The sequence below is a fragment of the Mytilus californianus genome, unplaced genomic scaffold, assembly GCF_021869535.1.
Source record: "Mytilus californianus isolate M0D057914Y unplaced genomic scaffold, xbMytCali1.0.p SCAF_6, whole genome shotgun sequence".
NCBI lineage: Eukaryota > Metazoa > Mollusca > Bivalvia > Mytilida > Mytilidae > Mytilus > Mytilus californianus.
In genome coordinates, this window is record NW_026262712.1 from 71,302,505 (window position 1) to 71,318,167 (window position 15,663).

At 32.3% G+C, this 15,663-nt stretch overlaps 1 protein-coding gene and 1 long non-coding RNA gene across 2 annotated transcripts; both read right to left on the minus strand.

Moving 5' to 3' along the window:
- Positions 1-155: 155 nt before the first annotated feature.
- Positions 156-3,836, minus strand: LOC127706594 (uncharacterized). Its single transcript, XM_052211249.1, has 5 exons — positions 3,668-3,836; positions 3,075-3,228; positions 1,479-1,663; positions 666-803; positions 156-356 (listed from the first exon to the last, which is right to left on the minus strand). The coding sequence occupies exons 1-5, from the start codon at positions 3,770-3,772 to the stop codon at positions 156-158; spliced, it is 783 nt and encodes a 260-aa protein (XP_052067209.1). The 5' UTR covers positions 3,773-3,836.
- Positions 3,837-8,993: 5,157 nt separating this feature from the next.
- Positions 8,994-10,072, minus strand: LOC127704616 (uncharacterized). The gene is made up of 3 exons (XR_007983418.1): positions 9,965-10,072; positions 9,471-9,587; positions 8,994-9,123 (listed from the first exon to the last, which is right to left on the minus strand). It is a non-coding gene; the product is annotated as an uncharacterized LOC127704616 (long non-coding RNA).
- Between the last annotated feature and the right edge of the window lie 5,591 nt (positions 10,073-15,663).

Consider the following 15,663-nt stretch of genomic DNA (forward strand, 5'->3'; position numbering starts at 1 on the left):
AATGTATTACAAAAATACAACTTGTCAATATGCAAGTGCTGACATCTTTGTTATCTTTTAACAGTGTTTTGGTAGAAAAGTAAAACCAATTATGTCTTAAAATACTATATTGTTTTATACAATATTCAATACTGATATGAACAAAAATAATATACTTAACATTGATTTGAGGATAACTTACTTGATGTTATATCATTGCAACTTCCAAGTGAAGCAGAGTAAGGACATTGTTGATCCTGTGGAGCACATATGCAGTGACCTTCACATGAAAGTGCATCACATCTTCGAATTAAATCAAGTGAACCACCAGGACTAATTGTGAAAGCTGAATGTACCAAATGACTCCTTAAACCAACCTATTAACAAATCGTTTATCTATACATCGTTTAGGAAAAGTAGTAGTTATTAATTAAAAAAAAAACAGTTGCTTGAAGTTTTCTTTAATCAGGAAATTTATTTCATTTTCATATGTCATTCCTTACATATTGTTTTAAAGATGTGTAATGTATCATTAATATCCTGTATCATTATGTAAATTTTCTTCCAAGCCAAGAATGAATAAAATATCATCAAAATTCAAAACTTTGCGTTTGTAAATAAAGCAGCAAAAAATATACATGAGCTATATTCAACAATTCAAAGAAAACTACTGGGTTCAACAATACCTTGTTAACAGCCCAAACTGTTATGAATAGCGTATCAAGGTTTGAAATACTGCTGGTCTCTACAGTGAACAGTTGAACTTTTCCTTCATCACCATGGTCAGTGTTAGTATCAGTATGAGTATGTATTGTAGTTACGTCCTATCAATTAAAGTCCATTCATGTTAAACAATGTTCAATATAACCATTCTCAGAGTAATCATGAGACACGGAATAAAATCTGTTCTTAGAATAAAAGTTTTGAAAAAGAAGACATTATGTATGAAACGTAAGTAACCTAAACAATGTAGAAGAGATACTTATGCAAGCACAACTTTTCATCGACAATTTTCCTATTTTCGGTTAATGCGAACTAGGATATCATTTTTTTTAGATTGAATGGGTAGTGATTCATAAAATCACCGATGTAAATTTGCAGCTATTTTAGTGTATTTTTAATCATGCATCTCACAGTATAAAATTAACATATTTTCGTCTTCTATAACAAGCATATCTGGGTGGAAGGGTAAGGGGTTTACAAAAACTTGATGTAAAACAACCACTTACTTTTAGTATATGTATTAACTGCATGTCTTCTTGAATTAGTTGTGAATCCTGGTTTTTTTAAGGGGAAAAGGAAGACTGCTAAACAATTTTTCAAATTCATAAGGAAGCGGGAAATTGGCAAATCACACCTTCACACGCCCTTGTTTCTAAGATTATGTTCAGCTTGTTCAACTAACTCTTTGCATTACCATTATAAAAATTGTTCAGCCAAACAATTAAAAAAAAACAATAACCAGAACAGATGTTTATTGGAAGATAAACAGGCCTTACCTTAGATAGATCTTTTCCCATGTAGGATGAGCCAACGGTAACCATGTAATGGTCAATTCCTGAATGTACATCACTAAATCCAAGCCAGGCAAGATACACTGCATGTGATGTCCAAGTCATCCAACCTGCTGAATGTCGTGCCAAGTCAGGGTCTGATGCATGATCGGTCGTTATTGCAAACATACCTGTGTGAAAAAAAGATGACTAACATATTTGTTTTGATTTTGAATAGATATACAAGTGAAGCGGCTGATTCCAAAGGAATATTTAAGTCATCATCAAATATATACTACCAACGTCATGGCAAAAACACGAAAAACGACGAAAAGACAAAAAAAAGTCTACAAAATATAACCTAAAAAACTAAGGACTGACAACACAAAATCGGGTTTAATCTGGAGTGCTCTGGAATGATAAACAGATAATGTGACAACTGACGTGTTTCCTATGTCAGTACATATTCGTTGATGTCACATTCGAAGAAAATAGGACGGGATTGTGGTTACGACAATTGGAACATATCCATCGTCAACTTCAACACTTGAACCCTTGGTTAATAGGTTACTTGTAAGCAACATTCCTCTTTCAAAGAAATCGTGATAGGAAACGCATACGCTAGAATATCTTATCAATTTGGTGACATATACTCCATATGATGGCGCTTTTGGAATGCTGCTTGAAAGAAACGTAAAGTTCCCAATTGGAAAGCTTAAATGATCTATTTTGTCGTTAAGTTCTCCTTATATCAAGCCTTATTTTCAATGTATAGACGTATATCAAGTTATGAAGCAGACTTAACTATGGCTGAGGTATTCTTTATTTCGAGTTCAATGGCATTGATGAGTTCAACATTGTCACCAAACTTGAAATTATTTAGTGAGAAGACATCATCTATATAGCGAAACGTGACATTAAATTATAATGGTAGCTTATATGAAGCTTCTGTGTTTAGTCATCAACATATGAATAAAAGAAAACGTCGGAAGAGTACTCAGGAGCACCGTTGGTTACCATATGAATGCCAATTTGTTGTTGAAAACACGTCCTTCAAACGTAACAAATAAAGTATTAATCAAGAAATGAAGCGTCTCGACAATGCCAGTTTCAGAGAATTTTTTGTTTGTAGCTGAGTGTTTTTTTTTACATAGAACCATTAATGTTCTCTACAACAAAATATGTGTATCTCCATTGGCCACTCGTTTTTATGAAACAAAGTCAGACCAATTCTTCATTTTGTCTTTAAGTTTTGTATGAGGAATATGTGGGTAAAGAAGGGAAGAATAGTCAAATATGTTATACTATTGCAAGATGAAAGAAACTTATATGTATTACTATAACCGATCTTTGATTAATTTTCAAATTATATTTATTATAGAATACTGATAAATCATGATAATTAGTGGAAATGTAAGGGTTAAAGTAATCACTTGGTTTTTATTTCTACAACTAAATATGAACAAAACCAACAAAATTAACTAATAATTCATATCCTTAATATAAGAAGTGCTATTCGGGTGTTCCAAGCATGAAAATCAATGTATGATTGTTCCTATTATTCTGTGGTTTCGTGATAACTCATAACCAACAAAAACAAACCTCTTGACGGCGGTGTACTGTCAACGAACATTCCTAGTGAGGTAGCGTCAGTGCAAATGTCTGCACCATTACAGGAAATAACTGAAACGTAATAAGTTACTCCATCATGGAGATCTAATCCAGTAAACACATACGATCTTGCTATACCATTTATCTGTAATACAATGCTTATATAATTAATGTATAATAAATTTTTATCTTCATTGCCATTCTCAGACACAAAAAAATATTCACTGGCAGTTGAGTATCATCAATTGTGAAACGTTTAGCAGGTGTGTTGTTATTATGTTAATGTGCTCATGTAGACATATTTCTACATACATAAGGTCTAAATTCAAAAATGGTTCGCTGATGTATTCGAACTGATAAATGGCTAATTATTGATCTTCGAAAACCGATAAAAAGGTAAATGGATATTTATTATCCGAGCCCAAATAAACTATTCTATCGGTTTCGCAAACAAACTATACCTAATTTCATTCGTCTATAAAAACAACAATATCAGTTCCCGACTAGCAGTTTCCTTGCATTTGTTCACATTAGTATAATGTAAATCACATAAAATTCTATAGTTCTATAGTTTACAGACATACTGAATGTGATGACAGCATGAACTCTCCACCAATGTGAGACTTTATAGAGACGTATTGTCTCTGTATGAATGATTCTGTATCTTCTATATCCCATTCTATTTTCATTGACGTACGATAAATTTGCGAGAATCCAAAAATACCAAAATCTTCGGAAAAGACCGGCGTAGTTTTAAAATTTGGCGGGGTTGTATCTACTATGAATCCATTTGATGATGACTCCGCCCAGATTCCTGAAATTAATTACGAAATATAGTTTTACTTGAAAAAAAACCAACACCTGGAATATGTTTGGTATATGCGAGTTTTAATCATATTCATTTTCGAAACCAATACAAATCCGCGAAGATATAATCTGAACAGATCTGATCTACATGCATAACTCATACGTAAGAAAAACTAGCTATGAAACCCGGTTTAAGCCACCATTTTTCTTGGGAAATGCCTGTACCAAGTCGGGAGTATGACAGTTGTTTTCCCTTCATTCATTGGTTGATATAGTCGAACATTTGGTTTGTGTCAGGTTTTATTGACTTCACTATTTTAAACTAAACATATAAGAACTAGAATCGTTTAAAAAATCATGTTGTCAGAACTTTTGAATCATAATTTTTACATTAGCCTCATCTCGCCATTACTACCAGATGAATTTGTCTTAGTTTATATGTTTTAGTGACCTGTTCTCAGCTTCTATTCTAAAATATTTCTAAAACACACATCTTCTTAATTAAATTAGTTTGGTTTGTAATATCTGTTCTAGAAAGATACAAAGGGAGCAGTAAAACATCTGCTATCACTGTTATCATTATTTACCAGCTTTATTGTAGGCTCTTATCGTTACAAATATTCTCTCATTTATCGGAAGTCCTAGTGATGTGTTGTATATTGCAGCTGTCTGTGTGATATGGAACTCCATCGGTTTGACAACATCATCCCCACCTTTTGTTGTCCCGGCTCTCCACACATATTTTTCTAAGCCAGACTGTGGGTCATCGAATCCATACCACTTTGCTGACAAGTATGTTCTGAATTTAAACATTATTTGACATTAAAGATAAAATGTGTAGAACTTATTCATATTGTATTTTATAACAAAAAAAGTTGCATCATTAGTCTGCAACTAAAGGGTTTATCTAAACAATCTTATTCCCTAAATTTCAAAGTTATTTATATTTTATTTTTCAATGAAATATTACACAAAAAATAACAACACCAGGATCAAAACTAATGAATACTTTATTTTGCACTTAATCCTTCCGTTTTCAAAAATACAATACATAACATTCAGTACGCCATACACATGATTCGTCTACAAATGTCTTCAGTAGAATTCGAATAAAAAAATTTGAAAGTTAAATTCAATACCGAAGATTTAAAACCAAAAATCTGCTAGGCTCGTCATAGCCTCGGGAACGAACCATCCACCACCAGTGGCATTAATTACTGAAGGTTAAATCAAGCGCGAAATTGAACAGCATTAAAAACCAAATACATCGATATAGATTGGTTCCAGAACGGGGAACACTTCAGTCACGCGAAATGCATAGTACATGTATGCTTAGCAGTAAACACTTACCCTGTCGAAGAACCTGGTCTCGCTCCAGTTTCGGTTTGATACTTTGAATTGCCTCTTCCAAAATAATTTAATAGATTTGAACATCGGTAAACTACTGTTGTCTTAATTTATACAATGAAGTAAAAAACGCTATCTATTCAATGGACATATAAATAAGAGTCTTTGGTTTCTATTAAATTAAATTATAATTCAAATTTAAATATGGAACATAAACAATTTTTGTTCTGATCTTTACAAGAAACATCTGTCATGAACAGGCATTCGCAAAAATATTAAATACTCACGTCATGGATTGATATTCTGTGTCATATATCCCTGTTCCGTCCTGAACAGCACCAGCTAAAGGTGGACTATTATCAATTATTACACCATCTGATGTCACCGTCGTACACATGTCTGCGGTGTTACATGCCGTAACTGTAGTATAATATCTCAATCCAGCTCCAAGATGTAGGTATTGTAGAATAAACTCTGAATGAAAAGGATATATAACTTTAAAAAATAGTTCGAAACAAGAAGATATTTCATGATATATTGATTATGTTAAAATATCTTGACAAAAGGTTGATTGTCAAAATAATCTGTTTCTTTTTCGCCTAAGATAATCCTACATGGCAAACGTAGATACAAGTATCTTGTCTTGGGGAGGGATAAATCCTACTTTGTAAAGAGTCAGTCTGATTCAAACAAAAAATTCTCTGAAACTGACATTATCAAGATGCTTGATTTCTAGATCTTGATTGACAACATATTTGTTACGTTTGGAGGAGGTGTTTTTCAACAGACTGTCGGAATTCCAATGGGAACCAATTGTGCCCCTCTTCTTGCCGACTTGTTTCTTTATTATTATGAGGCTGACTTCATACAGGAACTTCTTAGGAAGAAAGATAAGAAGTTAGCAATATCCTTTAACTTTACGTTCCGCTATATAGATGATGTTCTCTCACTAAATAATACAAAATTTGGTGACTATGTTGAACGAATCTATCCCATCGAACTAGAGATAAAGGATACTACAGATACAGTTAAGTCTGCCTCATATCTTGACTTACATCTAGAAAGTGACCATGATGGGTCGGTTGAAAACAAAACTTTACGACAAAAGAGATGATTTCAGCTTCCCAATTGTGAACTTTCCATTTCTATGTAGCAACATTCCAGCAGTGCCTGCATACGGAGTATATATCTCCCAATTGATACGATATTCCCGGGCTTGTATTTCCTATCATGATTTCCTTGATAGAGGATTGCTGCTCACAAGGAAGCTATTAAACCGAGAATTCCAAATGGTGAAGTTGAAATCATCCCTTCGTAAATTTTACGGACGCCATCACGAGTTGGTTGACCGTTATGGAATAACCGTTTCACAGATGATATCGGATATGTTCCTAATGTCGTAACTACAATACCCTTCCCTTTTCACGAATGTGACCTACCGAATTAGACTATTTACCGGATTTGTAATAACATAAGCAACACGACGGGTGCCACATGTGGTGCAGGATCTGCTTACCCTTCCGGAGCACCTGAGATCACCCCCAGTTTTTGGTGGGGTTCGTGTTGCTTAGTCTTTAGTTTTCTATGTTGTGTCATCTGTACTATTATTTGTCTGTTTGTCTGTTTGTTTTTGGCCATGGCGTTGTCAGTTTGTTTTCGATCTATGAGTTTGACTGTCCCTCTGGTATCTTTCGTCCCTCTTTTACATATTAGTCATATAGAAAAAAGAAGGTATCATTGGTTGAGCCATTTTGTAGAAAATGTTGTAATATGAAGCTATATAAAAATCTACGTGATAAATACTTTCAATAAAGTTTTGGTCTATCTGTGTATTCAAATTAAACCATATGTGACAACATGTTAAACATCGTTAAGTCTTGCTCAAAATATACAGTTCATCTCAGTAATTTCCGTATGATAATGTACTAATATCAGTTAACAGCAAACACTTACCATACACTATTCCTACAGACTGTTCGGTTAAAATATCCTCACAATGCGGACATGTTCCAATAGAAACATAATATTCCTTAATTGTGGAATGGGAATCATGGAAACCTTCCCAATAAGAATGAAGTACTTCGGTTTCGATCTGATAATCTATATCCTTTAGATCTCCTGTTAGAGCACTTTTATCGCCGTCGTATACGTGCCCACTAGTTGGCGGTGTTGTATCTACTTCAAACGACCACGATGTTATAAGTGTTGATAAACCAGCTTTATTAAATGCCTGCATAAATTGAAATACATTTCAATCATAAACGGATTGTCAATATTATAAACAATGAACAAAAAAACTATCAGATATATGAAACAACATATTATGAAGAAAATCATGAAAACGAAAGAAAGAGGATTTTTTTGCCAATATAGTGTGTAATTTGTTAATATTAGCCGTTTTATTAGATGTATTCCTCAACGCACAGATACAGTTTGATCGACTGCAGGTAACGAGTTCCACTTAAAATGTAGCTATTTTGACTTTTCAAGCAGATTTAGTAATTTTCTGTAACGAATTCAACCAACATAACCGTTCTTTACTCGTATGTTAAAGTCGTAAACATTTCCCTGTTCTTGTGGTGTTATAGTCTAAATGTTTCATAAAGATTGCTTATTTAATCTTGCATTAACTTTTTTCACATGTAATACTTCATTTGGGTACTTTCAACCAGTTACTTTTTAGAAATTGCAATATAGTCCCCTAAATGATCTGCCATATACATTCATCATGGCCTTCAAAATAATATAATATATCATGATGTTCCCCTCGTTTATATACTGTTTGCGTGAAAGGGGACGTCATGTCCTTTCTTTATCATTTAAATCTTCAAACAAGTTTTGACAACTCTTAGAAAATAAACAACACTCTTTGACATACTTACTCGTACGTTAATATAATATAGATGACCTTCTAATAGATCTAAAGGATTATTCATATCCGTCATCCCACATTCATCGTCTATGACCTTTACGTAAGACATCATATCTGTATATCCAGGTTCTGAACCTATAGACCAGAGATAGTAATCTATGCCACTTTCCAGGTCCGTGAATATATCTTTCCAGCTAAAATTATGCGGATCATTTAATATCAACATATTAGGATACTTAAGAGTGGACATTATACAAACACTCTTAAAAGGTTAGATAATACGTTTACCATAAACCAACAAAATAATATATGTCAACTTAACCTTACATAACATTTCTTATTTATAATCTATCGACTAAAGACACGAAATACTATAAAACAGAATAGTCTTCAGGTGCTCCGAAACGGTGAGAAAGTGGTACTTTGTTCAGTTTCAATTTTTTAGAAACTAATCCACAAAATGTTCAATGCATAAAAATGTAAAATAACAAAAATACCGAACTCCAATTAAAATTCAAAACGGAAATTCCCTTATCAAATGGCAAAATCAAAAGATCAAACACATCAAATCAATGGAAACAACTGCATGCGCTTTAATACATTTAACCATAATCTAATGATTTATTTTAAGGTTAGACATTTCTAATGTGTTAATGTTTTATCGAAAATTACAAACTCAATATATATGTTATGCGAGCAGTATGTTGAAAACGTGAAGTTATGCAAAACTTGTCGAGAGGACTCCTTACGTGTTGGAATGATGCTAAACAGGAATGAAAAGTTAAGAACAGAATACATCATGCGTGTTCAAAAGAAAGGATTTCTAAGAACGGAGACCTATTTATTAATTACAAATAACGGTACTGTTATTGACTTACCATGCATTTATTTCTGTATTAGAGATAATATGTCGGTTTTCTATTGTGATAGGGCTATTTGTAGCTAGTGGTGAAGTGCTGTCAATTATGATAGGGTCTGATATTACTGTTGTTACTCTGTTGGCAAAATCAATGGCTGAAATATAGTTTATTACTTTAGAATTGCTATTGTAAATTAATTTCATTAACATTTATAAATATTTTCAATGCATGCACGCATTGTTTTTTTGTATTTAATTTTGTTTTAAATTTCAGGAGATTTGATCTAAAACAAATTGAACTTTGTAAAGACTGAAATATTCTTAATATGTTTATAAATCCCGTTTCACAGCCATTGCATACACATACATAGAATATGCTCAATTTCTAAATTTTAGAAATATAGCTGGTCATTTTGCAATTACATGTAACAAATAAACGAATACATTAAAGAAAATATAAGACGACGTTGTAAACATTTTAAAGGTGTTATAGTATACATACCTTGTATAGTTGCATAGTATGAATATCCATTTTGCATTACCATTTTATGTAACGCTTTGTGCTGAACAATTCCTACATTTTCGAAATCGTGAACATCATTACCACCCGCAGTAGTACCTTAGAATAAAAATTAAATGGTTTGGATCAATTTCTCGTACAGACTGTTAAAAAAAGACACGTTTAAATAACGACCAACAAGACCAATGTGTAACTTCACCTAGTAAAAATAGCATAAACCATTGTACATCCTTGGCTTTCAAATATTTGGCATTGAGCGTTCCTGATGAAGGTAAATCCAGAAAATCGCTTCGGACACATGAAATTCATAACGTGTTGTTTTCATTTTTGAAAGAGAATAGGAATTAAAGTAATTCTATTAATTTCGATAAAAGACTTTATTTCGTATTTAACTTTAATGAAATGTTTGGTGAAAGTTTATTATCGTCAGGTGAAAAAAATATTCTTTAACTTAATAACAATAGAAAACTGCTTACCAATAGCCATTATATATTCTTTTATACCACTTGCATGCGGTCCTGTCTTAAATTCCTCGACATCATTAAATCCATCCCAGTTTATAAACATATCAGTGTTAGATGTCTAAATTAAATAAAAAATGGAAAAAAAAGATATTGGTTACATTTTGATGGTCAATACAAATAGTACATAAAGCTTTAAGATATGATCGAAATAAATACAAATGCATTTTGGGTTTAAGTCCTTAAATAAAAGTAAATGTTTATTAACGAAGCGATAAAAAAACACAAAAACGCCCAAATTTACCTGATATGTGAATGCTGGGTTAAATCCTATCCACACATTTCCTGCAACTGGAGGAGTAAGATCCACAATGATACCGTCACTACAAGATGTTACTTCAACCAGTTGTTCAAGCCATGCTGTATGCTGGATTGATGTTGGAGGAGCATAAATACAAACTGTGTATCTTGTACCATGTACTAGCTCGTTATTTGTAAACTCTTCATTGATGAATTCCCTGTCTGCAAATTAATCAAACACATCTCATTAAAATTTGTTTATGGATATTAAGAGACAAAATTCATGATTCAAATGACCTTCACTAAAAATCCAATTTTGATCTTAAACGGTAATTTTGATATTATCAAATCTTAAAAGACTGACCAATAAATTATTATTTCATTTTTAGTCTTTCAGTCAATCACCAGGCTGATCTACAGCGATAAATTCAGTACGTTCCAGACAATTTGCTTGCAGGAAATTAAGATCCTTTTAGTCTATATCAGACTGTTCAGTATTTGTTTTCGACCTGTACACATTAACATCATACTGAACTGTTTGAAAAGGTTACTGAACGGTACTGAATTGACTGCAAGCGAACTGCATGAATAGTGCTGGACGTTATTTGATTTGAAACAGTAGTGCATTAGTCTGAAAATTGACTGAAAGACTGCACATGACTTAATAATTTGTTGTTCAGACTGTTCAAATGATGTTCAGATCCAAAGCGACATTTTAGGACTAAAATTGATTTACTAGTGCTTAGTTGCAGTAGTTCAATTAGTACTTAAAACGTGCATAGAGTTTAGCTTTTCTGCCATATACGATATGGCCATCTTTTGCAGGAAAATTTTAAACTTGTGATTTATCATTTTACACTGAAAACAGTGCAGTATTTCCAAAGTTTCAAAGGTTTTACATTTTTTCGTATATCAACCCCATATCTTGTTGACAATTTTCTTCATTCGATCAAAATATAAATTATTTTACTTTAAATCCTGTTGTTTTTGGGTTTTTTTTTTTACGTTATGCCAAAATTTAGTTTTTTGTATATAATGACAATTTTTTAACTTTGTACTCAATTATATGATAAGAGACGACTAGTCTGACAATCAGTGTCTACTATAGTATGGTGCTTAATCTATAAAGGCAACAGTAATATACCGCTGTTCAATAGTCATAAATCTATTAAGCGAAAACAAATCCGGGTCACAAACCAAAACCGAGGGAAATACATCAACTATAAGAGGAAAAATACAGAATAACATAAACACTGAACTGCTACAAAAACAAACGCCAACATACATAGAAACGGACTATTAAATAACAACTGCCAGATTTCTGACTTGGTATAGAACATTTTAAGAAAATAATGGGTTGAACCTGCTTTTATGGCTAGCCAAACCTCCCGCTTATATGGCAATGACAAAAGGATATTCAGTTCATGACATGTGTTAATGTATATTGTATAAAGTTGAAATATGTAATAATTAATGTTGAACCAACCAAAAAAAATTCTAAAGCTATTGGATGAAACTTTCTACAGGGTTAATCCACCATTTTCTACATAAGGAAATGCCTGTACCAAGTCAGAATCTGACAGTTGTTTTCCATTCATTTGATGTGTTGGTGCTTTTGATCTTGCCATTTCTTAAGGGACTTAGAGTTCTGAGATCGGTATTTTTGTTATTTTATTTTTTTTAGAACAATATGAGTTCCAAATGGTGAAGTTGAAATCATCCCTTCGTAAATTTTACGGACGCCATCACGAGTTGGTTGACCGTTATGGAATAAACGTTTCACAGATGATATCGGATATGTTCCTTATGTCGTAACTACAATACCCTTCCCTTTTCACGAATGTGACTTACTGAATTAGACTATTTACCGGATTTGTAATAACATAAGCAACACGACGGGTGCCACATGTGGAGCAGGATCTGCTTACCCTTCCGGAGCACCTGAGATCACCCCCAGTTTTTGTTGGGGTTCGTGTTGCTTAGTCTTTAGTTTTCTATGTTGTGTCATCTGTACTATTATTTGTCTGTTTGTCTTTTTATTTTTGGCCATGGCGTTGTCAGTTTGTTTTCGATCTATGAGTTTGACTATCCCTCTGGTATCGTTCGTCCCTCTTTTGTATACATTGTCCTTATTCCTTTTCATTACATCAAATATGTAAAGTTTAGAATTGTTTGGGACTTTTTTACTTTTGTGGTCGGCAAACACATACGACACCTTCCAACTGACTATTTATTTCACTGACTTGATTATCGAACTATTCCTCACTTCTCTTTCAGATTCTTGGCTTTTACAATAAAAAACCTTAGAGATTTTTATCTCGCTTTATACTTTCCACTACATTATGCCAGGTTAAGATTTTCCCTAAAGATGAAATCTTATTCCTTACAGACAAAGGAAGCAAAAATAAGAACAAATAAAGAAAGAATTTAAAAGGTTACCTGTGTGTCCACATTTAATGGCATCAGGATGAGAACATGGATCCACTAGATTAAGTTGGTTGATCTGTTTATAGTATGTTGTTACATCAACAGACCGAGCATTTATTACAGCATATCTATAATTTCTGTGACGCAGTGATGGCCAAACAGCCGATATCAAGTTTTTGTATGGCGTGTAATCTTCGTCTGCAGAAGTCCAGTAGGCATTCTTTTCTAAGAATATTGGACGTCCTATTCCATCTTTTAAAAATATACACGAAACGTTAAAACGTTTTATTGATATAACTATATAAAAGGAGATTTGAGTTTGCTTTTATGAATGAATTACTAAATTAAAGTATTATGTTAATAGCTTCTAGCTTATAAATTTTGATTGTCCCCTTGGTATACTCAATCAAAGATTGATTATGTAACATATATCAAAAAGATATTTCTGAAAAAATCAAAAATATATGTGAAAAAAAATCAAAAAGATATATGTGAAAAAAAGTAAAACTAAAGTTTACCCAAAGAATCTGGTTTTCCAACGGCATCGATGACAATATTCGGATCAATAAATGTTGGATTTTGTGCTTTACAGTCTTTTATATCTGTTGACACTGATGAATACAATGAGACTTTGTTGTAGCCTCTTACTGTTAATTTCTTACATTTTGAGAAGTCCATTGTACCGTTTAATATGATGTCAAAAGAAATCTAAAAAATATTATAAAACAGTTTAATGAGTTTATGTATATCTTTTTATTATCATGTACACTTTTTACAAAGAAAGCAAAAAAAAATTAATTTAAATACAAGAGATATGGCATATATGTCGACATGAATAAAAATAAAATAAAAAAAAAACTGAATCCAACTTATATACAAACTAAAAGCACATTGTGAGTGTTTCAAATTTAAAAACACAATCGCAATGCAATAAAAAAGTGGAATTAAAAGATTTCAAAGATGCTATGTAAACTCATCAAGTGGGAATTACTGATCTGATAATAAATCAAAGATCAGTAGAATAAAAAACATGATGAAGTCTACATGTAAAATGATATGATAAAACATAACACATATATCTCACAAAACACGTGATTGTTTAATATTCATTTATTAAGTTGGAAAATGAAACTTATAATTACCTATTTTATTGTGATGCACTGTAGAAGTCTTTATTCATTTAAATGTTTCAAGATCAGACAAAAATTCGAATAACAATTAGATAATACTTTACTTTTTTCTATAGATGTTAACATTTGATTTTCCATTTCAAAGACAGTAGAGATATCAGAGTCTAGACACCATCTTACTCAATGAAATCAATTTAAAACAACAACACTACATATTGACCTGAACAATAAAGTTAAATTAAATTTCGGAACTGAATGAGTGTAAATATCTGTCACCTTATTCTAAAATGGCAAATGAAAGTCGATGGAATAATATTTTATTTATTGGATACATATTTACGGAACAAATGCATAAAGTGATATATTGGAAGTTCCCTGCTTACCGTATCAGCAGTTTCTGTGTACGTTGCAAGGCTTTTCCAAATCATATATGTCTTCCCTAAAGCTGAGTTATCTGTTACGGCATATTCATAACCGCTTATGGCATCGAATTTTTCAACGACATCCACCATATCTGGGTCAAAAAACTTGTCGAAAGAAACAACTAACTGAAAAAAAAAACATATACACTTATAGTTGACCAGATAACCGAAGCCGTCATATTTTTACCATGTTATATCCGTCCTTAATATATAAAAGGAAACAGTATTTAACCGATGTTTCAATTAATTTGAATTAATTTGAAACATACCAAGTGCGAACGGCATAAAAAATCTGATTAAATTAAATGAAAGGTGTGCAACCGGGTGAAAAAAAAACTTATGAAATTGAATGAAAAATGTTTCGACAAGGTAAGCGTTTCTAGCTATACATGCACCACCAGCCACTAGTTTTAACCTAGGGATAATTACCCTGTCGGTAGATATTTAGAACAGAAGACTTTTTAAGTAAATAAGAGGCGGCATGAGTTTTCCGATGTCCACATCTCGTTCATCGATTTGAAATATGCAGAACATGGCGATAAACTGTGATAAACCGTATAAAACTACGAAAGGACCGAAACAGGATTTGTCAACAAAGTATCTCTTTGCATGTATATTCCATCATGCTAATCACGACTTAGTCATAATGTCCCGTTAGTAATAATTAGAACACAATCGGTACATTTGAAGATCAGATGGCTGTTATGACATTTACACATTTGTATTATAACCGCGGATGAAGCCCATCAGTAATCGTGACCATAAAACTTCTTTCTTTTTGCCGTATGAACTAGAAACACACCTTTATTAATAAAGTAAGTATCATATGTTTGATCAATTAAACTTAATTATTATTTTCTGTTGTAACTTCTTTAATTTTTTGTAAAATAGTCCTGTATTAAAAAATTAAGTAGACTTCATACTGAATACTTTTGTTTAATGACATAATTTCAGAAAAAAATCAATCAGATTATATTTTATACAAACGTACGAAACATATTTCTGTGCGCGCGATCTTTCATTAGTTTTATCGAGAATAAATGTTCCAAACACCCAATATATGAAATATATAAGATAATCAAAACGTTAAAGAACCTCATGAAGTGAGGGCTAGTAAGCTGACGCAATTCCAACCATAGTTTTAATACAATCAAATAATTTTCAATAACGCAATTATCACAGCTGTGGCTACTAGGCGAACGGTATTTCTTTTTAGGGAGACTGAAAACTATCTTCCTTACCCAGTGGTAAGAATATAACGTGCCATAATGATTTGAAGATGCTTCTTTTGTCATAACATTTCTGAACTTTGATAAACAATATATATTGACGTGTTTCTTCATGTATTTGGAGTAGTAAATCAGTACATTCACATGGTTAAGGGCGACATAACAGGAAACGTTTCCTTATCAACAATGTTTACATACTTTTTCAG

Bases quoted from the DNA above. Each gene is read 5' to 3' on its own strand.
- LOC127706594 (XM_052211249.1), bottom strand. From the start codon at position 3,772: ATGAAAATAGAATGGGATATAGAAGATACAGAATCATTCATACAGAGA. The intron at 3,229-3,667 runs GTATGTCTGTAA...ATTGTATTACAG, and splicing joins TCATGCTGTCATCACATTCA to ATAAATGGTATAGCAAGATC. The intron at 1,664-3,074 runs GTTTGTTTTTGT...TTTTTCACACAG, and splicing joins CAGTACACCGCCGTCAAGAG to GTATGTTTGCAATAACGACC.